We start from the raw sequence: 22,876 nt of genomic DNA on the forward strand, positions 1-22,876 counted from the left end.
GGTAGAAGGGCCCGTGGGGCTGATCGAAGGAGGAGGCGGGATACCGGGGTAGAAGGGCCCGTGGGGCTGATCGAAGGAAGAGGCAGGATACCGGGGTAGATGGTCCCCCAAGAGGGGAGAGGCCTATTTCCTGACCCTAACCTAATGCACTCCAATGGGCAAAAGACAGGTGAACCCTCAGAACTAGGAAATACACCCAATCAAACCCGCCCGCCCCCTCCAACAGGCCATGTCCTCCGTGCGCTGCATAATCAGCAGAGCTCCCTCCCACCCCAGTAAGAACCCAGTTACCCCGGGGCTCTGCTCGGATCCCAGGAACATCCCAGCCTGCTGTGGGACCCCTACAGCAGAGACCAGTGTGTGTTGGACCTTTTAAGAGCCGCCCCCTCCCCCCGGTCATTCCTTCCCTGTCCCCCCCATCCCATACTCATCCTGGGGGGGGGAAGGTGTTTGTACAATGCTGCCCCCATTCGTCCGTCCGTCCATCCTTCAGGCACCGTCTGGAACCACGTGGGGAAAGCAATGGGGGAATGGGACGCTACATTCCACAGCGGGAGGAAAGGGCTGGTTGGGGGGAGGAGACCCCCCCCCCATCGCTGATGAGTGCAGGGATGTTTCCCCCCTTTGCTTGAGACACAAGGGGGTTCAGCAAGCCGGGGGGAGCCAGTCTAGCCCCCCCCTCTGTTTCTCACTGCCCCCCTAGATTGGATTTGGCACAAGACAGTTTCGACAGCAAACTCCCATGTGGGGAGGAAGGGGGCGGAGAGAGGCCCGTGGGGGGGGTGTACATTCAGCAGCATGGCTGCCCCCCACCTACCCCCCATCCTCTGAGTCACTGTAAAAAATTGTCCAGAGAAGCAAGTCCTCGGAGCAGGTCCCCAAAATGCTGGCCGGGGCCAGGCGTGTCCCTGTCCTGCGCCCCAAGGCCGGCTCCAATGAGTCTCTGCGTTCCCCAGAACGTGCCTGGCACATGCGTCTCCCTGCCAGACCTGGGGTGGGACGCAGGGGGCAATGGCCCAGAGCCATCCCAAGCAGTCCCTGATAGCCGTGGGGGGCGGGGTCCGGTCCCTGCCTCAGTTCTCAATTGGGTCTGGAAGAAAAGAAAAGAGGGGCATAGGTCAGAGCAAAATAACTGGACCAGCCCCACGGGCCCATCTACCCTGGTATCCCGCCTCCTCCCTGCCTGTGGACCAGCCCCATGGGCCCATCTACCCTGGTATCCTGCCTGCTCTTGTACCAGTCCCATCTACTCCAGTATCCCGCCTGCCTCTGGACCAGCCCCACAGGCCCATCTACTCCAGTATCCTGCCTGCATGAGGACCCGCCCCATGGGCCCATCTACCCCGGTATCCCGCCTGCTCCTGGACCAGCCCCATGAGCCCATCTGCCCTGAGATCCCGCCTCCTCCCTGTCCCGGACCAGCCCCACAGGCCCATCTACCCTGGTCTCCTGTCCCACTCACTGGCCGTGGGAGCCAGCTCGGCTTCGCGGGGGGCCAGGTGAGGCTCGAGGGCGGGGGAAACGGTGAAGCGGGAGAAGCGCAGGGCGTCCATCAGGCTGGGCTCCGCCCCCTTGGCCGGGAGCAGCACAGGGGGTGGCGTCGGGGGGGCCCCCGAGCTGGGGTCCGTCACCATGGAGACGAAGGAGGGGTTCTGGGCCATCAGGGGGAAGTCGTCGTCCCACTCGAAGCTGCCACCTGTGTGTGGGGGGGGGAGGGTGAGAGGGGGCGCGGCCAGCCCCGCCCACTGCCAATGGCCCCGCCCCACTGGGGCCACTGCCCTTTATCCCATTGATAAGTGCAGCTGATGTCCCCTCTCCTCATTGGTTAATGTGGCCAACTACCCCTTCCCCATTGGTTGAAGCAGTCGCTGCTCCCCTCCCCCATTGGTCAGGGTGGCCGACGCCCCCTTACTTAAGGGGATAGCTGGCTTGTGCCTGGCCCCATCTGTCTCCCCGTGACCCCCTGACACCTGCCCCCCCCCCCGTTCTCCTCCCTGCCCCCACCCCCACCTCCAGCCACTCAGCTACTGTGTCTGGCCACATGCAAATGCACATTTTACAATATGCAAACGAGCTCCAGAAACACTGGGGGGTGTCGGTCAGCCGCCCAACGGGACGGGTCGCCCGTGTCCTGGCCCCGCCCTCCTGCCTCCCCCGCCCCCCGCCCCGGTGCCGCGCTCACTGAATCCGTCGGCGGGCGGGAAGGCCTCGAGGCCGGGCTGCCCCGCGGGGCCCTGGCTGCTGCCGCCCTCGCCCTCCGGGCCGCTCTGCGAGCTCAGCTCGTTGGTGGGCGTCTCCTGGGGGCAGACCGGGGAGAATTCATGTCTTGGCCCCGCCCATCCCTGGCCCCTCCCCCTTCCCGGGGCCCCTTCCTCTTTCTTGTCCCTGCCTTCCTACACCAGACTCCGCCCCTGACTCTCTTGGCCCCGCCCCTGTGGGAGAGGTAGATGTGACATCATGGCACACCCCCCTGCACTTACACTCTAGCTCACTGGCTCCTCCCCCAGCCCCCAGGCTCCACCCCGTCCCTCAAGCCCCGCCCCCATTCCCAAAGCCCTGCCCTCACCTGGTCGCGGAGGTAGACGGTGATATCCTCGAAGAGCAAAATCTTTTGCTGTCCCCGCCCCCATCCTGCAGGCCCCGCCCCCACCCTGCAGGCCCCGCCCTCACCTGGTCGAAGAGGTAGATGGTGACGTCGTCGAAGAAGGACACCATCTTGCGCTTGCGGTCCAGCTCGGCTGCCTCCTCGGCCGAGCGCGGCGACTTGAGCAGCCCCCGCAGGTAGCGCCCGTCGTCCGAGTCGCTGACCACGATGGGGACGCCCCCGGCCCCCGGCGCCTCCTCGTCCTCGTCCTCCTCGCCCAGCCCCGGCCCCTCCCGCTCGGCCCCCTCCTCCTCCGGCCCCAGCCCCCCGCAGCCCTTCCGAGCCCCCGGGCCGCCAAAGGGCTGCAGGCTCAGGGGGGGCAGGGCGAGCGACAGGCGGGAGACCTTGGCTGGGGGCGGGGCAAAGGGCGGGGGCGAGAGACAGAGAGAAGTGCAGAGGTCAAAGGTCAAGGGACAGATGGGTGAGACCCCCCCCGTCCTCCATCCCCCTCCCCCGCCGCCCCAACCTCCATCCGTCCGTCCGTCCATCCATCCATCCCACCCCATCCCCCTCCCCCGCCGCCCCATCCTCCATCCGTCCGTCCGTCCATCCATCCATCCCACCCCATCCCCCTCCCCCGCTGCCCCGTCCTCCATCCATCTGTCCGTCCATCCCACCCCATCCCCCTCCCCCGCCGCCCCGTCCTCCATCCATCTGTCCGTCCATCCATCCATCCCACCCCATCCCCCTCCCCCGCCGCCCTCTCCTCCATCCATCTGTCCATCCATCCATCCATCCCACCCCATCCCCCTCCCCCGCTGCCCCGTCCTCCATCCATCTGTCCGTCCATCCCACCCCATCCCCCTCCCCCGCCGCCCCGTCCTCCATCCATCTGTCCGTCCATCCCACCCCATCCCCCTCCCCCGCTGCCCCGTCCTCCATCCGTCTGTCCGTCCATCCCACCCCACCCCATCCTACATCCATTCCTCCCCACACTCCCCACCATCCACCCATCCCCACACCCCCGACTATCCATCCCTCCATGCCCCTACACACCCCTCTATCGTGCCGGCCTCGCCCCTCTCCACATCACGCTCTGCGGGCGCCTCCCAGACGGCCCCCCCTCCTCCCCAGACGGCTCCCCCCCTCCCCAGACGGCTCCCCCCTCCTCCCCAGACGGCTCCCCCCCCTCCTCTGCAGAGGGTCCTTGGTGCCCCGGCGTCTCCCTACCTTTGATGTCCTCGCTGCCGGGGCTCCCTGCTGTGCTGCCGCCCGGGTGGGGCTGCGGCGGCTCCCCTGCTGGGTTGGCCCCCTCGAGGCTGGGGGTAGGGGCCTCCTGGCTCAGCTCCCGCGCCCCCCGACTGTCCCGCTGTCCTTCCTCGCCGCGCGGCCCCTCCTCCTCCTGGGGCCCGCCCACCGCCTCCCCGCCGCCTCCGGCCGCCTCGTCTCCGCCGCCGGCGCCCCGGGCCTCCGCCGGCCCCTCCCTGGGCTCCAGGGCATAGAGCCGGATCACTGCCTCCTCCTTCACGGCTGGGGCCCCGCACGCCGGGGCCTGGCGGCTGCAGAGCAGGTTGCGGGTGATGTTCTCCCGCAGCGACACCAGCAGCTGCTCCTTGCACACCTGGACCACGAAGCCGGCCTCTGCCTTGGCCGGCGCCGGCTGCCCCCTGCCCTGCCCCGCCGCCGGCTCCTCCTCCCCCCGATCCCCCTCGGCCTCGCCGTCGGAAAAATAGGCCGAGTCCCGGTGGGACGTGGCCAGCCCCCGCCCCGTGCCCGCCTCGTCCTCCTCGGCCCCCGGCGTCTCCTCCGACAGCGTCAGGTCGCTGGTGGACTCCGAGAGAGGTGTGGGGGGCAGCGGGGGGGCGCCCTCTTGGCCGGGCAGCTCCCCGTCCTCTCCCTCGGGCCGCCCCTCGGCCTCCTTGCAGACGAACTCCGGGGAGAAGGTGCTCTCCGTCTCGTAGCCGCTGTCGGCAACCTTGGGGCCCGGCGAGGAGAAGTGGGAGGCCGGGCTGCAGCCCTCGGAGGAGCTGGCGTTGGAGGGAAGGTCCAGCGAGTCCCCCGAGTCCAGCGGGCCCCTCCGGCCGAGCGCCGGGCCGTCGGCCGCTTCGGGCAGGATGGCGATGGTCTCCTCCTCGGCGCTCTCCGCCAGCGTGGCCAGCGGGGGGATTTCCACCGGCACGATGGCGCTGCAGCAGGCGGCGGCCAGGCCGGGGAAAGGGGAGCCCGGCGGCCGCCCGGCCGCCCCCCGCTTGGGGTAGTCCTGGAGTTCGTAGCTCACCACGGCCGCGCCCATCAGCGGGTCGTAGAACGCCGAGGGAGGGGGCGGGGTCCCGGCCGGAGGGGGCGGGGCGAGCGGCCCCGCCCCGCCCACCCCCGGGGCGCCCTCTCCCGCCTCGGGGGGCCCCTCGCCCAGCAGGATGGGGCAGTCGGAAAGGGAGCCCCGCTCCACCTTCAGGGAGGAGTCGTCCTCCGTGCCGTAGCTGTCCCGGTGGGGGCGGGGGATGGGGGCGTGGTTGCTCCAGCCGCTCACCACCTCCCCCCGGCCCGGGGCGCAGCGGCAGCGCCCGCCCCGGCTGCAGAGCGGGCAGAGCAGGGGGTTGCGCCGCCCGTCCCCGCCGCTGCTGGCGTCCTCCCCGTCCGTGCTGCCGGCCGAGCTCTGCTCCTCCATCAGCGAGGGCTCCCGGTCCCAGGGGGGCGAGGGGTGGAACTCCGAGGGGTCCCCCGCCAGCGTCTCCCCGGCCCCCCCGCTCCTCCAGCCCCTCGCAGTCCCAGCCGCGCTGCTGCTCCTCCAGCTCCCGGTACACGTGGATGAGCGACTCCCCCAGGAAGACGCCCCCCGGCGCCGGCTCCGTCAGGCAGGTCTCCTGGATCTCGGCCCGGAAGGGGTTGGCGCCGCCCCGCCCCGGCTCCCGGGACAGGGCCATGAAGGGGTTGGTGGTGCCGGGGACCCAGCTGGCCGGTCCCTCTGGCAGGAGGTGGGGGAGGTGGCGCCGGGCCGGCGGCGGGGGGCTGCCCCCGCCCGCTTCGATGGGGTCCCAGTCGGACGGGAAGAGGGGCTCCGGCGGGGAGCTGGGCCCCCCGTACTGGCGCTCGTAGACAGGGCTAGGGGCGCAGACGGTGCCCTCGGGCCCTTCCCCGTCGCCATGCTCCTCCAAGCGGATGTAGTACTCGCTGCTGACCGAGGGGCTGCGGGCGCTGATCACCGGGACCACGCTGGGCGTCTCCAGGCTCTGCCGCACTGGGGCTTCGTAGAAAGGGTTGGCGCCGGGCACAGCCAGCCCGCCGTTGCTGGAGGGCGTGGCCCCGGGGGCCGAGCCGGCCTTCCAGCGCCCCAGCCGGGCCTTCTCCCACATGTACTCGAAGTTGAGCCCGCGGCTGCTCTCGGTGACCGTCAGGACGTCGTCCAGGTCGGCGCCCTGGAAACCATCCAGCAGCGGGTAGGCTGAGATCTCCGCGGAGCAGCGCCGGGGCGGCGGGGAGGCGGCCGGCGAGCGCTTGGGCTTCAGGGCGTTCCAGCGCCACTCAAAGCTCTCCTCCGCCTGCGCATGGGAGCGCTCCGTCAGCAGGTAGCTCAGCTGCAGGTGCAGCTCCTCCAGGGTGGGGCGCTGGGGCGCCGGCAGCCAGCACGACTGCATCACCTCGTACCTGCGGGGGCAAGGAGAGGGGTTGGGGCGCTGCGGCTGCTAGGGTTGCCAGATGGTTTAACAAAAAATACCGAACACCTGCCTGTCCCCCCGCCCCCCAAAAAATGGAACAAAATTATATTGAGGGAAAAAAGGGGGAGACCAAAGTTGCTGAGCAAAACAAAACAAAAAGGGCGCTGCCCCTTTAAATGCTTTAAATGGCCCCACGCCCCTCACATGTCCAGTATTTTCTGTTTTTTTACCGGACAGGGGACCTGAATAAAGGATAGTCCGGGTGAGAACCGGACACCTGGCAATCCTAGCGGCTGTGAGGCCTATGGCCACTGCTCCCTAGGGCTGTGCATCCGGGCAGAGCCCCCCCAGGGAGCATCCAATGGTTCTCTGCAGAGAGGGGCTGTGCACAGTTCTCTGCTCGGCCTCCTGTGACCTGAACCCCTGGCTAGCTGCCCCCTGTACTCATTTGGAACCCGGGTCCCTCCCACAAGACTGGGGCGCCCACCCACCTCCCCGGATTTCAAATAGTGCCGCCATCGTGAGCCCGACGTTGCGCTCATAGGGCAAAAGGCTTTTTTTTAAAAACTCGAAGGAGTGGGGAGCAGTCAGGGCAGGAAAAGACAGAACAGTCAGAAAACAACAATCGGAAAATGAACAGCTGGAGAGGCAGAAGAACCACCAGAGAGAGAGAGAGAGAGAGAGAGAGAGACAAGGACCAGGAAAAAAAAAACCCAGCTGTAGAGATCAAAGAACAATAAAAAAAATAACAGCCGGAGAGACACAGAAGGACCAGCAGGAACCGCAGCCCGAGAGACAGCTGGAGAAACGTAAAAGAACATTCTGAAAACAACTGCTAGAAATAGAACAGTCAGAAAACAATCAGAGACAGAGAGAATGGCCAAAAAGTAACAGCTAAGATACAGAAGAACAGTCAAGAAAGAGGCAGAAGAACAGCCTAAAAAAACACCCCTCAGAGAGACTGTAGAATAGGCAGAAACAGAGGAACAGTTGGGGGAAAAACAGATTGTCAGAGAGAAACAGAAGAACTGCTGGACAGAATGAAAACAGTCAGGAAATAATAGCCAGAAAGAGAAAAGGACAGCTGCAGAGAACAACTGGACAGAGAGGCAGAAGAACAGTAAGAAAGTAATGGCTGTAGAGACAGAAAAATAGTTGGCAAGAGAAGAACAGTCAGAAAAAAAATCAAAGAGAGGCAGAAAAACAGTCAGAAAACAGCCAAAGTGAGAACAGCCAGGAAATAATAGCCCAAGAGGCAGAGAACAGTCAGAAGTAGCAGATGGAGAAACAGAAGTCAGAAAGAGCTAGAGACCAGTCAGAGGGAGGAAAAACAGCGAAAGAGACAAGAAGGGGCAGTGTAGCCAGCTCCTTCTGCCGCAAGAGCCTCGTCCGCAAAAATGGCAGCTCATTAGATATGCAAATGAGGCTCAGCGATATTCCACGCTTAGCCTCATTTGCATATTTCTGGCGCAAGAACCCGCCAGTGTAGACATAGCTCTGGAGAGAGGGAGGCAGAAGACCAAGTGGAAAACAAGAGCGAGAAAGAAGAACAGCCAGAAAACAACAGCCGGAGAGGCAGAACGAGGCGGGAGAGACGAATGGGGTCGCAGCCGTCTGTGAGTCTGTCAGGCGCACACCATGTCCAGCGGTCCTCAGCCTTTCGGGGTACCGGTACCAGGCTAAGGCTGTGAGCAGCCAGTTACCTGATGCCTCTCCCCCTCCCCAAATCTCCAGGGAGCCAGCACTCACCAGTAATCAGAGTAGGGCAGCTTCAGGCGTGGCTTGGCCAGCTTCATCTGCTGCTCCTTGATGACGAAGGCGAGAACCTCTTCGTCCGACAGGTGCCGGTAGGGCTGGCTGCCGAATTCAAACAGCAGATCGTCACCCCCAGAGACCTGGAGAGGACAGGGTTATAGGATGAGTGCCTGGATTCCTCGCCTGGGGCGGGGCAGGCACACAGGGACCCCTCGCTTGGTGCTGAGATGCGGCCCCTCTGGGGTGGGGCCCGAGGGCAGGTTAACAGCCATGTAGAACAGGTAGCTCAGGGGCCGCGATCTCCCCAAAGCGCCCCCCCCCCCGACCGACCCCGGCTCCCCAGGGCCACACGCTCCGCTCACCAGACGTTGCTCTCCTTGCTCTGATCCACCACCATGAGGGTCCCGTGAACCTCGTCCAGCAGCTCCGGCGCCACCCAGCGCAGCGGGATCCACAGCCGGTCGGGGGTGATGTAATAATCCTCCTGCAGGGGCCGGGGGGGGGGGTGGGGGGGGGGTCAGCACTGGGCAGGAACCTCCCTGGGGCTGGATGAGCTGGCGCCCCCTGGAGGACACAGCCCCTGCCCCGTTCCCCGCCCCCCACCCCAGGGTGCTCACCTTGTAGTTGTTGTGGGAGAGGCCGTAGTCGCCGACCCGGACGGTGAGGTCGGAAGTCAGCAGGCAGTTCCGCAGGGCTAGGTCGCTGTGCGGGGGGATGTGGGGAGACCCCGTCAGTGGCCGGCAGCCTCCTCCGGGGACCCCCCTCGGCATCAGCCCTGCCCTGGGGAGAGCGCCACCTCCCAGCCCCTCCCCCCGCTCTAACCCCTGCCCCGCACTCCCCTCCCGGAGATGGGAGAGGATCCAGGAGCCCTGCCTCCCAGCTTCCCCCCGCTAGCCCCTCTTCCCTCCCGCCGCCGGCTCACCTGTGGATGTAGTTGTGCTTGTGCAGGTGCAGCAGCCCCAGGGTGAGCTCGTAGGCCATGCGCTGCAGGGTGCCGAGCTCGCGGGTCAGCAGGTCGGGGGTCAGGCCGTCCGCCTGGCGCTGGGCACGCAGGTAGCGCTTCAAGTCACCCTGGGGCAACGGGAGGGGCAGAGGCCAGTGAGGGCAGGGTACAGCTCGGGGGGGGGGGGGGCACTCAGCAGCAACTGGGCCTGCGAGTGCTGGCCCAAGCAGCTGAGGGAGTGGAGACTCCCCACCCAGCCTGTGGCAGTATGGGGGCTATGACACACAAGTCAGCAATGCGCACAGCCCCCCCGGAGACAGCGTGCTCCCCTGCTCTGACACACACAGACCGGGCAGATCGGACCCCTCCTGCCGCCCACCCCCCCGGGGCAGGTCTGACCCCAGCTGCGGGGGGGAGGGGCAGCGGTGCACTCACCAGCTGACAGAACTCCATGATGAGCAGGAAGGGGATGGTCTCTGTGCACAGCCCCAGGCACTGCAGGATGTTTGGGTGCTGGAGGGTTCTTCAATCAAGGGGGGGGGGGTCAGAGAGAGAGAGAAAGCACTGTCATTGCCCCCCGGTAACGGCAGCCCCCACATGCCTGGGTTCTGCGAGGGGAGTAGTGGCTAGTGGTTAGAGCCGGGGGGGGGGGGGGGGGGGGAGGCGCCAGGACACCTGGGTTCTCCCTACTGCTCTGATGATGACGGGGGAGGGGCCAGCCCCTCTCCCTTGTGCCTTGATTCCCCCCCTCCGTAAGCTCCGGGGGAGCACCGGCCGTTGCACAGGGGGCAGGACGTTTCCCGAAGGGCTGGAAGAGGCGGTGGGATCCAGTGATTCGATCCCACCCGGCCTCGGACCCGCCCCAGACCCTCCCGTCCTGCATGGCTGGGGCGGGAGAAGGAGGATTTTTAGCGGCAGGGGTTTTATCTTGGCCCTGTGGCTTTAAACGCCCTGCCCTCCATCTGTCAGTCTGGGCTGAATCAGCAGGACCCCCGGTCCCTGGGGAGCCCCGTGGGTCCCATGCACGCCTCCGCCCGCTACAGCTGCTCTTGGGGTTCTGAGGATGCTGAGATGCGGCTGCTTCTGGGGTGGGGCGCAGGGGCTGGGGAGACGAGGAGCTCTCGCCCGGCGCTGAGATGCAGCCACTTCTGGGGAGCCTCCTCCTCCCCTAATTACCGATAGGGCTGAGCCTCGGACAGGAACTTCCGCTGCTCCAGGGGCCCGGCGCTGGCCCGGAGCTCCTTTACCACCACCTGGGCTGGGGTGAAGTCGGAGAAGATCTCCCCCAGGATCACCTAGGAGACAGAGCTGACGGTCACAACGCAGGCTCTGCACCCAGGTGGGGCCCCATCCCCCCCATCTTGGGGGGCTCAGACCGGTGCTCGGTCTCTGAGAACCGCCCGGCCTTCCACCTCTCCACCATGGGGGCTGCTGAGACCCAACAAACCTGATTCATGTGAGGTCCACCACATGGGGATTGCTTCCTGTCACTAGAAAAGAAAGGCCCCATTCCCTGCCCCCCTGAGCCAGCCAGGCCCTGCCCTCCTGAGCCAGCCAGGCCCTGCCCTGGAGCTGGGTGGGAGCCGGCGACCCCCAGAGGGGACAGAGCCCTGCCCCATTCTCTACCCCCCTGAGCCAGCCAGGCCCTGCCCTGGAGCTGGGTGGGAGCCGGCGACCCCCAGAGGGGACAGACCCCTGCCCCATTCCCTGCCCCCCTGAGCCAGCCAGGCCCTGCCCTGGAGCTGGGTGGGAGCCGGCGACCCCCAGAGGGGACAGACCCCTGCCCCATTCCCTGCCCCCCTGAGCCAGCCAGGCCCTGCCCTGGAGCTGGGTGGGAGCCGGCGACCCCCAGAGGGGACAGACCCCTGCCCCATTCCCTGCCCCCCTGAGCCAGCCAGGCCCTGCCCTGGAGCTGGGTGGGAGCCGGCGACCCCCAGAGGGGACAGACCCCTGCCCCATTCCCTGCCCCCCTGAGCCAGCCAGGCCCTACCCTGGAGCTGGGTGGGAGCCGGCGACCCCCAGAGGGGACAGACCCCTGCCCCATTCCCTGCCCCCCTGAGCCAGCCAGGCCCTACCCTGGAGCTGGGTGGGAGCCGGCGACCCCCAGAGGGGACAGACCCCTGCCCCATTCCCTGCCCCCCTGAGCCAGCCAGGCCCTGTGATTGGGCCATGACACCTGTGGAGCCGGAAGGGGGGTAGCGAAGGAGGGAGGGATGCACTCACCTTCCCAAACCAGCCGTTGCCGATCTCCTGCAGGTAGCTGAGGTGCTGCCGGCTCAGGCCCATGTGTTTCACCAGGTCTGGAAAGCGACACAGGAGGTGAGGTAGGAGCTGAACCCTGTGAGTCCCTTCGCCGGGAGCTCTTGTGATGGCCCCCTACGAATCCCTCCTCCCAGCAGGAAAGAGCCTTGGGATCCCCCTTCAGGGCTCCCCCCGCCGCGGGACTGTGCCATCAGCTCATTCGCAATGCGGTTTCCAGAGTCACTGGCTGGTCTAGAACCATTTTCTCAGTCACGGCATTCCTCATTGGGTCATCTAGAACATGGCTGTTAACAGCGGAGCCACCTTGATGGCTAGTCTAGAACACAGTTGTTTCACCAGCCTTTGTTTGGAACCTCGCTGGTCTAGAATTGGGTTGCAGGAGTCATTCAAGCTCCAAACATTTTCCCTACGAACACCGCAGTGTCCCGCAGTGATCTAGACCCAGAGCTGTTGCTGTCCAGAACACGGGAGTCCAGAACACTACTTGCCTGCAAGGAGATTTCTAGAGTTTCTGCATCCAGGGTAGCTCAACAAGAACATTGTTAATCTTAACCCTCTTTTCCCGGGTCATTGATTCCACGTTTGGTGTGTCTAGGGCAGTGTTTCTGAAACTTTTTAAGATGGAGGAACACCAAACAATAATTTTTTTTATGAGGAACACCAAGAAAAAAAGAATCCGAGGAAAAGTTATTGAGCAAAAAAGAAAAAGAAAAATAGGGTCGGGGGGGGGGGGGGTTATTGAGGGAGAAAAAAAAAGTCGCCTATCCCTTTAAGGGTGGCCATTTTGAATTCTGTTGTTCTCACGGCATATCTCCGACTGCCTCATGGCACACCGGTGTGCCACAGACACAGTTTAAGAAATGCTGGTCTAGGGTCTGCTTTATAGTGCTGATTCCTGCTTCGTTGGTTGGTCTTTTACAGCCTATTTTCTTGATTTGCTGCATTAACGCTGGCTACTCTAGAGCTTAGCTTCCAGCTACTGAATCTCACTGGTTAGCAGAGAATGTGGTTACCAGAGTCTCTGTCCTCTGGCTGGCTAGCCTAGAACACAGCTCTGTGGTCTTTTGTCCTATCTACTAATCCAGAATGTGGTATCTAATCCCACTGTGTCCAGATGCTAATTCAAGGCTACAAACATCTCAGCCCCTTTCTCTGGTCTAGTTTGGACCTAATTAATCATCAGTGCTTGATCTAGATCTTGATTTCTAGAGTCTGTTTAGAGACTATTTGAAGACCGGCCCTGTGGCTAAACTCTCACTGGGTATCTTAGACCCTTATGTCCAGAGCCACTCCAACCCTGTTCACCCGGAAACAGAGTCAGTCCATCTCTACTGACCATGTTGAGTACTCTAGAACCAGAGGTTCTTCATCCCCATTGATTCCCTGAAAACAAGAGTCACCGTACCCTAGTTGAGTAGTCTAGAATCAACGCCTCCCCGTGGACTAGCTTAGAATCAGCACCACCGTTTCCAATGGCTAGACTAGAACCAGCGCCTCCCCATGGACTAGTTTAGAACCGGCGCCTCCATTCCCAATTACTAATCTAGAACCAGAGCCCCCACTACCATAGGCTAGTCTAGAACCCGAACTACCCCTTGTCCATTGAACCAAGGCCTCCCTGTGCACTAGCTTAGAACGAGTACCACCATTTCCAATGATGAGTCTAGAACCAGAGACTTCCCATAGACTAGCTTAGAGCTAGCCACCATTCCCAATGATTAGTCTAGAACCAGAGACTCCCTGTGGACTAGCTTAGTACCAGTACCACCATTCCCAATGACTAGTCTAGAACCAGAGACTCCCCGTGGACTAGCTTAGTACCAGTACCACCATTCCCAATGACTAGTCCAGAACCAGAGACTCCCCGTGGACTAGCTTAGTACCAGTACCACCATTCTCAATGACTAGTCTAGAACCAGAGACTCCCCGTGGACTAGCTTAGTACCAGTACCACCATTCTCAATGACTAGTCTAGAACCAGAGACTCCCTGTGGACTAGCATAGAGCCAGCGCCACCATTCCCAATGACTAGTCTAGAACTAGAGCTTGCCCGCTGTCATAGACTTGTCCAGAAACCAGAACTTCCCCTTGCCCATTGACTAAGAACCAGGGTCACTCTGTCCCCATTGAGTAGCCTAGAACCAAGCTTCCACAGTCCATTCCCATTGCACAACCTAGAATCTGATTTTCCAATCCACCCTGTACCCACAGTCCAAGCATGTGTCAGCCCCAGCTGGGAGACTAGCACATCCCCTACCTGTCTTGGGCATCTGCTGGTTGGTAGCAGGGAGGGAGACCTCGGAGAGCGGCAGGATGTAGACATCTGGGATGGACTGGGAGGATGAGGTCTCCTCAGCGGGTGGCGTGTACTCCCCCGAATACTCCTCCCCATCTGGGTTCTCAAACTCCTACAAGGCAGCGATGGAGAGGGACACATGAGGACCAGGGGACCTTGTGTCTCTCTACTTGCTTGCACCATTCGCCAGACACACCGTCTCACATACCCCCCCGTGTCACACAGAGGCCTTGTCACACATCCGTGCCCCTCCCCCACAGTGCCACACATGATGTCACACAGAGGCATTGTCACACACAAGTCTCGGGAGGCCTTTCTTCGGCTCAGAATGGGAGTGTTCTAGGTTATGTGGCTTTCCCTTTAAAGGGCCAGCGCGCCGTGCGCCACCCAGCCACGCTTCTCCCCAGCCCCCGAAGTCTTTCACCTTGAAGCCGACATCGCCCCGTTTGCAGCACAGGCAGGTGAGGAGGAGGAAGACAAAGGCCAGGAGACCCGAACAGGAGATCAAGACCACAGCATAGGGAGGGGCGAGAGGGAACCGGCCTTGGGACAGCCCGTCTGTGGGAGAGAGAAATGTGAGCAAGAAATCACCGGGTGTGGAGATGCAGCCCCTCTGGGGTGGAGCACGGGGGCTGGTTATGTGGGAATCCCTTGCCCAGCACGGAGACACATACTCTGTGGGGTGGGGCATGGTAGTTCATTATACAGGGATCCCTTTCTCATTGCTCAGATGCAGCCACCTCTGGGGTGGGGCATGGGGGCTGGTTGCAGAGGGATCCCTCACCCAGCGCTGAGACGTGACAACCTCTGGGCTGAGGCCCAGGGGCTGGCTATACAGACATACCTTTTCCCCTGCTGAAATGCAGCCACTTCTGGGGTGGGGCATTATAATATGGGGCCATGAGAAGCTGCAGCCACCTCTGGTGTAGGGCGTTATATGGGGCCATGAGAAGATGCAGCCAGCTCTGAGGCACAGGGCTAGGTGTACAGGGACCCTTCCCCCGGTGCTGAGGTGTGGGGCGCAGCACGGGGGCAGGTTAGGCTGCTGAGTTCAGCTAGCAATGTAACAGCTCATTTCTGCCCCTCCCCTGCACAGGGTCATTAGCTCAGAGTCTGCACCGCTACCAGAGGGCACTGCCCAAACCCATCCCAGGATGCCCCGTGAGCCCAGACCCTCCCCCCTTACCGAGTCTGTCCGAATGGGGTTCCATAGGGCAACCCCCCTGGGAACGGTGCCCGGTACCAGGCGTTACAGGGCAAATACTGCCCAGGCCCAGTGGAATTAGTAATTCATGGCAAATGCAAGATTTGGAGAGGGGCCGGGTGGCTGAGAGCAGCGGGGACAGACAGACCCCCCTGAATTCACCCATTGGGAACCAGGCCCAGTTTCCCAACTGCTCCAGGCTGAGACACTCCCTGCACCTCACCCACTGGACCTACGGCTCCTCCCCCGATCCCTTTTCTGAAACGTGGCCCAGAAAACCCTCCAAACACCCAGACCCAGACACCCCTGCCCCCATCAACCTGCCGGGACCAAGCCCAGGTCCCATCAACTCCAGTCATGCCAGCTGCTCCAGAGCCCCCCGAATGGGGGACTCAACCCCCCCCAAGAGCCCCACCAGCACCCCATCTCCCAACCCCCCGTCCCCCACTCTTCTGCTGTCACATGAGCTCCGGACCAAACCATCTCACTAGCCCAGGGGTGATTCATCTGCTGCAAGGCAGGGCCGGGCTGGCTGCCTGCGGGGAGAAAACCCCTGCACGATCTCAGCCCCCCCAACCAGCCCCAGACGGTGATGGGGTGGAATCGGCGGCAGGGACGGGACGCACACCCTGGTGATCACAGCACAGGGGTGGAAGGCAGGTGGGATACAGCCAAGGAAGCAGAAACAGGAACGAGGAAGGGGGAGAGCGGAGGAAGGGCTGAAGAAGAGGAAGCTGAAGAAATGCAGCAAAGGACGGGCTGGAGGAGGAAGGGGAAGGAAGGAAGGGCTGGAGGAAGGGGGAGCGAAGGAAGGGCTGGAGGAGGAAGAGAGAGGGAAGGAAGGGCTGGAGGAGGAAGGGAGACGGAAGGAAGGGCTGGAGGAAGGGGGAGCGGAGGAAGGGCTGGAGGCAGGGGCGGCCCGTCTATAAAGGTGGACTAGGTGGCTGCCTAGGGTGCCAAGTTAAATGGGCACCAAATGGTGGCGCAATATCACTGAGGGGTTTGGAGGTGGGGGCGCCGATTGCTTGGTTCGCCTAGGGCACCAGTTGTTGGCAGCTAGTCTAGGGCCACCCCTTGCTGGAGGAAGAAGGGGGAGCAGAGGAAGGGCTGGAGGAAGAGGGAGGGAAGGGAGGTCCAGAGGAAGAAGGGGCTGGAGGAAGGGGGTTAGGGTTGGAGGAGGAAGGGGAAGGAAGGAAGGGTCTGGAGGAGGAAGGGGAAGGAAGGAAGGGTCTGGAGGAGGAAGGGCCAGAAGAAGAAGGGGGAGCGGAGGAAGGGCCGGAGGAGGAAGGGGGAGCGGAGGAAGGGCTGGAGGAAGAAGGGGGAGCGGAGGAAGGGCCAGAGGAGGAAGGGGGAGCAGAGGAAGGGCTGGAGGAAGAAGGGGGAGCGGAGGAAGGGCCAGAGGAGGAAGGGGGAGCGGAGGAAGGGCCAGAGGAGGAAGGGGGAGCGGAGGAAGGGCCGGAGGAGGAAGGGGGATGGAGGAAGGGCCGGAGGAAGAAGGGGGATGGAGGAAGGGTCTGGAGGAAGAAAAGGGAGCGGAGGAAGGGCCGGAGGAGGAAGGGGGATGGAGGAAGGGTCTGGAGGAAGAAAAGGGAGCGGAGGAAGGGCCGGAGGAGGAAGGGGGATGGAGGAAGGGTCTGGAGGAAGAAAAGGGAGCGGAGGAAGGGCCGGAGGAGGAAGGGGGATGGAGGAAGGGTCTGGAGGAAGAAAAGGGAGCGGAGGAAGGGCCGGAGGAGGAAGGGGGAGCGGAGGAAGGGCCGGAGGAGGAAGGGGGAGCGGAGGAAGGGCCGGAGGAGGAAGGGGGATGGAGGAAGGGCCGGAGGAAGAAGGGGAAGGAAGGAAGGGCCGGAGGAAGAAGGGGGAGCGGAGGAAGGGCCGGAGGAGGAAGGGGGAGCGGAGGAAGGGCCGGAGGAGGAAGGGGAGCGGAGGAAGGGCCGGAGGAGGGAGGGGGATGGAGGAAGGGCCGGAGGAGGAAGGGGGAGCGGAGGAAGGGCCAGAGGAGGAAGGGGGAGCGGAGGAAGGGCCGGAGGAGGAAGGGGGACAGAGGAAGGGCCGGAGGAAGAAGGGGGAGCGGAGGAAGGGCCGGAGGAAGAAGGGGGAGCGGAGGAAGGGCCAGAGGAGGAAGGGGGAGTGGAGGAAGGGCCGGAGGAGGAAGGGGGAGCGGAGGAAGGGCCAGAGGAGGAAGGGGGAGCGGAGGAAGGGCCGGAGGAAGAAGGGGGAGCGGAGGAAGGGCCGGAGGAAGAAGGGGGAGTGGAGGAAGGGCCGGAGGAGGAAGGGGGAGCGGAGGAAGGGCCGGAGGAGGAAGGGGGAGCAGAGGAAGGGCCGGAGGAGGAAGGGGGATGGAAGAAGGGCCGGAGGAGGAAGGGGGAGCGGAGGAAGGGCCGGAGGAGGAAGGAGGAGCGGAGGAAGGGCCGGAGGAGGAAGGGGGATGGAAGAAGGGCCGGAGGAGGAAGGGGGAGCGGAGGAAGGGCCGGAGGAGGAAGGGGGATGGAAGAAGGGCCGGAGGAGGAAGGAGGAGTGGAGGAAGGGCCGGAGGAGGAAGGGGGAGCAGAGGAAGGGCCGGAGGAGGAAGGGGAAGGAAGGAAGGAAGGGCCGGAGGAGGAAGGGGGAGCAGAGGAAGGGCCGGAGGAGGGAGGGGGATGGAGGAAGGGCCGGAGGAGGAAGGGGGAGTGGAGGAAGGGCCGGAGGAGGAAGGGGAAGGAAGGAAGGAAGGGCCGGAGGAGGAAGGGGGAGCAGAGGAAGGGCCGGAGGAGGAAGGGGGAGTGGAGGAAGGGCCGGAGGAGGAAGGGGGATGGAAGAAGGGCCGGAGGAGGAAGGGGGAGCGGAGGAAGGGCCGGAGGAGGGAGGGGGATGGAAGAAGGGCCGGAGGAGGAAGGGGGAGCGGAGGAAGGGCCGGAGGAGGAAGGGGGAGCAGAGGAAGGGCCGGAGGAGGGAGGGGGATGGAAGAAGGGCCGGAGGAGGAAGGGGGAGCGGAGGAAGGGCCGGAGGAAGAAGGGGGAGCGGAGGAAGGGCCGGAGGAGGAAGGGGGAGTGGAGGAAGGGCCGGAGGAGGGAGGGGGATGGAAGAAGGGCCGGAGGAGGAAGGGGGAGCGGAGGAAGGGCCGGAGGAGGAAGGGGGAGCAGAGGAAGGGCCGGAGGAGGGAGGGGGATGGAAGAAGGGCCGGAGGAGGAAGGGGGAGCGGAGGAAGGGCCGGAGGAAGAAGGGGGAGCGGAGGAAGGGCCGGAGGAGGAAAGGGGATGGAGGAAGGGCCGGAGGAGGAAGGGGGAGCAGAGGAAGGGCCGGAGGAGGAAGGGGGAGCAGAGGAAGGGCTGGAGGAGGAAGGGGGACGGAGGAAGGGCCGGAGGAGGGAGGGGGATGGAGGAAGGGCCGGAGGAGGAAGGGGGAGCCGAGGAAGGGCCGGAGGAAGAAGGGGGAGCGGAGGAAGGGCCGGAGGAGGAAGGGGGAGCGGAGGAAGGGCCGGAGGAGGAAGGGGGAGCAGAGGAAGGGCCGGAGGAGGAAGGGGGAGCAGAGGAAGGGCTGGAGGAGGAAGGGGGAGCGGAGGAAGGGCCGGAGGAGGAAGGGGGAGCAGAGGAAGGGCTGGAGGAGGAAGGGGGAGCAGAGGAAGGGCCGGAGGAGGAAGGGGGAGCAGAGGAAGGGCCGGAGGAAGAAGGGGGAGCGGAGGAAGGGCCGGAGGAGGAAGGGGGAGCAGAGGAAGGGCCGGAGGAAGAAGGGGGAGCAGAGGAAGGGCCGGAGGAAGAAGGGGGAGCGGAGGAAGGGCCGGAGGAGGAAGGGGGAGCAGAGGAAGGGCCGGAGGAGGAAGGGGGAGCAGAGGAAGGGCCGGAGGAGGAAGGGGGACGGAGGAAGGGCCGGAGGAGGAAGGGGGAGCGGAGGAAGGGCCGGAGGAGGAAGGGGGAGCGGAGGAAGGGCCGGAGGAGGAAGGGGGAGCGGAGGAAGGGCCGGAGGAAGAAGGGGGAGCGGAGGAAGGGGGACAGAGGAAGGGCTGGAGGAGGAAGGGAGAGCAGAGGAAGGGCCGGAGGAGGAAGGGGGAGCCGAGGAAGGGGGACAGAGGAAGGGCTGGAGGAGGAAGGGAGAGCAGAGGAAGGGCCGGAGGAGGAAGGGGGAGCGGAGGAAGGGCCGGAGGAAGAAGGGGGAGCGGAGGAAGGGCCGGAGGAGGAAGGGGGATGGAGGAAGGGCCGGAGGAGGAAGGGGGAGCGGAGGAAGGGCCGGAGGAGGAAGGGGGAGCGGAGGAAGGGCCGGAGGAGGAAGGGGGAGCAGAGGAAGGGCCGGAGGAGGAAGGGGGAGCAGAGGAAGGGCCGGAGGAGGAAGGGGGAGCCGAGGAAGGGCCGGAGGAAGAAGGGGGAGCGGAGGAAGGGCCGGAGGAGGAAGGGGGAGCAGAGGAAGGGCCGGAGGAGGAAGGGGGACGGAGGAAGGGCCGGAGGAGGGAGGGGGAGCAGAGGAAGGGCCGGAGGAGGAAGGGGGAGCAGAGGAAGGGCTGGAGGAGGAAGGGGGACGGAGGAAGGGCCGGAGGAGGGAGGGGGATGGAGGAAGGGCCGGAGGAGGAAGGGGGAGCCGAGGAAGGGCCGGAGGAAGAAGGGGGAGCGGAGGAAGGGCCGGAGGAGGAAGGGAGAGCAGAGGAAGGGCCGGAGGAGGAAGGGGGAGCAGAGGAAGGGCCGGAGGAGGAAGGGGGAGCAGAGGAAGGGCTGGAGGAGGAAGGGGGACGGAGGAAGGGCCGGAGGAGGGAGGGGGATGGAGGAAGGGCCGGAGGAGGAAGGGGGAGCCGAGGAAGGGCCGGAGGAAGAAGGGGGAGCGGAGGAAGGGCCGGAGGAGGAAGGGAGAGCAGAGGAAGGGCCGGAGGAGGAAGGGAGAGCAGAGGAAGGGCCGGAGGAGGAAGGGGGAGCAGAGGAAGGGCCGGAGGAGGAAGGGGGAGCAGAGGAAGGGCCGGAGGAGGAAGGGGGAGCAGAGGAAGGGCCGGAGGAGGAAGGGAGAGCAGAGGAAGGGCTGGAGGAAGAAGGGGGAGCGGAGGAAGGGCCGGAGGAGGAAGGGGGAGCAGAGGAAGGGCCGGAGGAGGAAGGGGGAGCAGAGGAAGGGCCGGAGGAGGAAGGGGGAGCGGAGGAAGGGCCGGAGGAGGAAGGGGGAGCAGAGGAAGGGCCGGAGGAGGAAGGGGGAGCGGAGGAAGGGCCGGAGGAGGAAGGGGGATGGAGGAAGGGCCGGAGGAGGAAGGGGGAGCAGAGGAAGGGCCGGAGGAGGAAGGGGGAGCGGAGGAAGGGCCGGAGGAGGAAGGGGGATGGAGGAAGGGCCGGAGGAGGAAGGGGGAGCCGAGGAAGGGGGACAGAGGAAGGGCCGGAGGAGGAAGGGGGAGCCGAGGAAGGGCCGGAGGAGGAAGGGGGAGCCGAGGAAGGGGAGCGGAGGAAGGGCCGGAGGAGGAAGGGGAAGGAAGGGGGAGCCGAGGAAGGGGGACAGAGGAAGGGCCGGAGGAGGAAGGGGGAGCAGAGGAAGGGGGACAGAGGAAGGGCCGGAGGAGGAAGGGGGAGCCGAGGAAGGGGGACAGAGGAAGGGGGACAGAGGAAGGGCCGGAGGAGGAAGGGGGAGCCGAGGAAGGGGGAGCAGAGGAAGGGGGACAGAGGAAGGGGGACAGAGGAAGGGCCGGAGGAGGAAGGGGGAGCCGAGGAAGGGGGACAGAGGAAGGGCCGGAGGAGGAAGGGGAAGGAAGGACGAAGGGGGAGGAAGGAGGGGCGAGGAAAGCAAAGGATGGACGGAGAGACGGATGGACCCGCAGGGTCGGTGGAACCGCCGGGGTATCTGCCCCCTCCCCGCGCCCAGACACCGGGGAGGCCTCCAGGCCGGGTGCTCACCGTTCTCCAGCGGCGCGGCCAGTGCTCTGTCCGGGTTGAAATACGACATAGAGGCGGCCAGCAGGACGACGGGTCCCTGCCTTAGCATTGTCGGGGCTCGGCGGGCATGGATCGGCGGGGGCCCGGACAGCCTCGGGTCAGGGGGGGCGCGGGGCTGAGCCAGGGGAGGGAAACCAGGCGGGGGATCCGCAGGGGGCGGTGGGGGGACGCCCGGCGGCGCTCACACATCCGAAGGGGCGAGGGGATCCCGGGCAGCAGCGCACCCCGGCTTGGCATCTCCGGGACGACGGGCCGCCCCGGCCGCGGCTGCTACCTGCTTTCCATCCCGAAGCATCTTCCTCGCTCCGTCTCCTCGGGAGCCCGGGGGCAGAGCAGAGAAAGGCTCAGACGCGGTGTACGGCCATGCCAACAATGGAGGGGGGAGGAGAAGAATTGGGGAGGGGGGGATGCGGGGTGGAAAGGAAGACGGGAGGGTTGGGGGGAGATCCGGGCCGACGTCTGGGTTCTCCCCCCTTTCCCAGGGGTGGGAGGGGCGGGGATGTGGAGGGGGAAGGGGAGAAGAAAAGGAGGATGGAGCCCAATGGGAGGCTGGGTGCTTTCGGCATCCGCCTGGCTGGGGAGCTGGGTTGCTGGAATTGATGGAGAAAAGACCCACCCCTCGGACAGACACCCCTCCCTCCCGCGCCGCTGGGCTCGCCGATTGGGCCCGGGGGCTGTCCGTCAGGGCCAGCAGCCCACAGAACGGCCAGAGGACGGTGGGGAGGGGCCGAAGAGATGCAGGAGATGGGGGGGGGGGGGGAGCGTCTCCATGGTTACCTTCTCTCTGGTACCAGCCTGAGCTGCAGCAGGGCACTGTGGGAGAGGGATGGGGAGGGACGGTGTGTGAGGGGGGATTTGGGGAGAGGGTGGAGTTTGGGGGTGCAAGGTGTGGGGGGAGCCACCGAGGATTCCCCAAATCAAGGAGGGGAGGGGGCTGAGTAGAGGTGTCATCCACAAACACACACAGTGTCACCTACACAATGAGCCATCCAGACACAACACACGCACACAGCTTACACACACACAGACACAGTGTCACACACACTAGCAATGTCTCACATTCAGCTTGTAGATGCACAATCTCACACACACGGCTTGCACGCACAATGTCTCTCTCACACACGGCTTGTACACCTACTGTCACATGCACACTGTTCACACACACTCTGACAATGTTACACACACAGCTTGTACACACAGTGTCAGCCGCACACCCTGACAATGTTACACACACGGCTTGAATACACAGTGTCAACGCACACCCTGATAGTCTCACACACTACACACCATGACAGTGACACACACAGAGCTCATACACACAGTGTCACACCCAATCACACACATGGAGTTTATACACACTGACAGTGTCACACACGCAATTCGTACACACCCTGACAACATCACGCCCCCTCCTTGTACACAAACTGTCACACACACAGAGCTTAGAAACCTAGAACCAGTAGGGATCTCAAGAGGTCATCAAGTCCAGTCCCCTGCCCTCACAGCAGGACCAAACGCGGTCGAGATCAGTGTTTCTCAACCTTTTTTTATAAAGTACCCCTTTGAAAAAAAATTAGAAATACCCACAGTACCTACAGTTTTCAGAAACGCAACATTTTTTCTACCATTATAATGCATTTGTTTAAACAACTTAATCGTAGCTTGAGGGGCGATTACATTTTTGGGTGTAAAAAGTACAAAAATAATAAAGCGTTGTAAAAATTAATACAAACATTCAGTTTTCTCCACATTTCAGTTGTGTTTACGTACCCCCCCGACTTCTCTTCAGTACCCTCTAAGGGTACTCGTATCACTGGCTGAGAAACACTGGTGTATACCATCCCTGACAGGTGTCTGTCTAACCTGTTCTTAAATAGCTTGCACATCCTCTGACTAAGTCACACACACACACACACATACACACACACACACACACACAGCTTGTACACACCCTGCCCATAAACACCCGACACGCGTGGTTCATACACACACTGACTCTCTCGCACGCCAACATGTTTCATATGCACAGTGTCACACACACACGCTACCTCACACCCGCACACGCTGTCGCCAGCACATAGTCACAAGGCCAGGTCTCCTACATACCTGGCCAGCCTCACGCACAACGGCTCCCACACAAACCCAGGCTGCCACATGCACCCAGGCTGCCTCAGACACAGTGTCTCACATACTCACGTCTCGTGCACACTCACACACAAGGATGTGTGTGCATACAGTGCCCCTCACACACACACACGCACACACGCAGCCCCTAGCATTGTTACTGATTTCCTTGCATTAGTGGCCAA

The 22,876-nt window shown here is 63.7% G+C and overlaps 1 protein-coding gene across 1 annotated transcript; it reads right to left on the minus strand.

Annotated features, from left to right (window-relative positions):
- Positions 1-699: 699 nt before the first annotated feature.
- Positions 700-22,516, minus strand: LOC102456784 (serine/threonine-protein kinase LMTK3-like). Its single transcript, XM_075917475.1, is given in 17 exon segments — positions 700-1,090; positions 1,463-1,696; positions 2,183-2,297; positions 2,671-2,993; positions 3,815-5,327; positions 5,329-6,229; positions 7,990-8,116; positions 8,119-8,135; positions 8,358-8,479; positions 8,613-8,697; positions 8,918-9,066; positions 9,374-9,461; positions 10,115-10,233; positions 11,162-11,238; positions 13,458-13,608; positions 13,921-14,054; positions 20,529-22,516. Coding segments are annotated over 17 exon segments (4,260 nt in total). The 5' UTR covers positions 20,617-22,516; the 3' UTR covers positions 700-1,073.
- Between the last annotated feature and the right edge of the window lie 360 nt (positions 22,517-22,876).

This window comes from Pelodiscus sinensis, unplaced genomic scaffold (genome assembly GCF_049634645.1).
Source record: "Pelodiscus sinensis isolate JC-2024 unplaced genomic scaffold, ASM4963464v1 ctg86, whole genome shotgun sequence".
NCBI classification, from domain to species: domain Eukaryota; kingdom Metazoa; phylum Chordata; order Testudines; family Trionychidae; genus Pelodiscus; species Pelodiscus sinensis.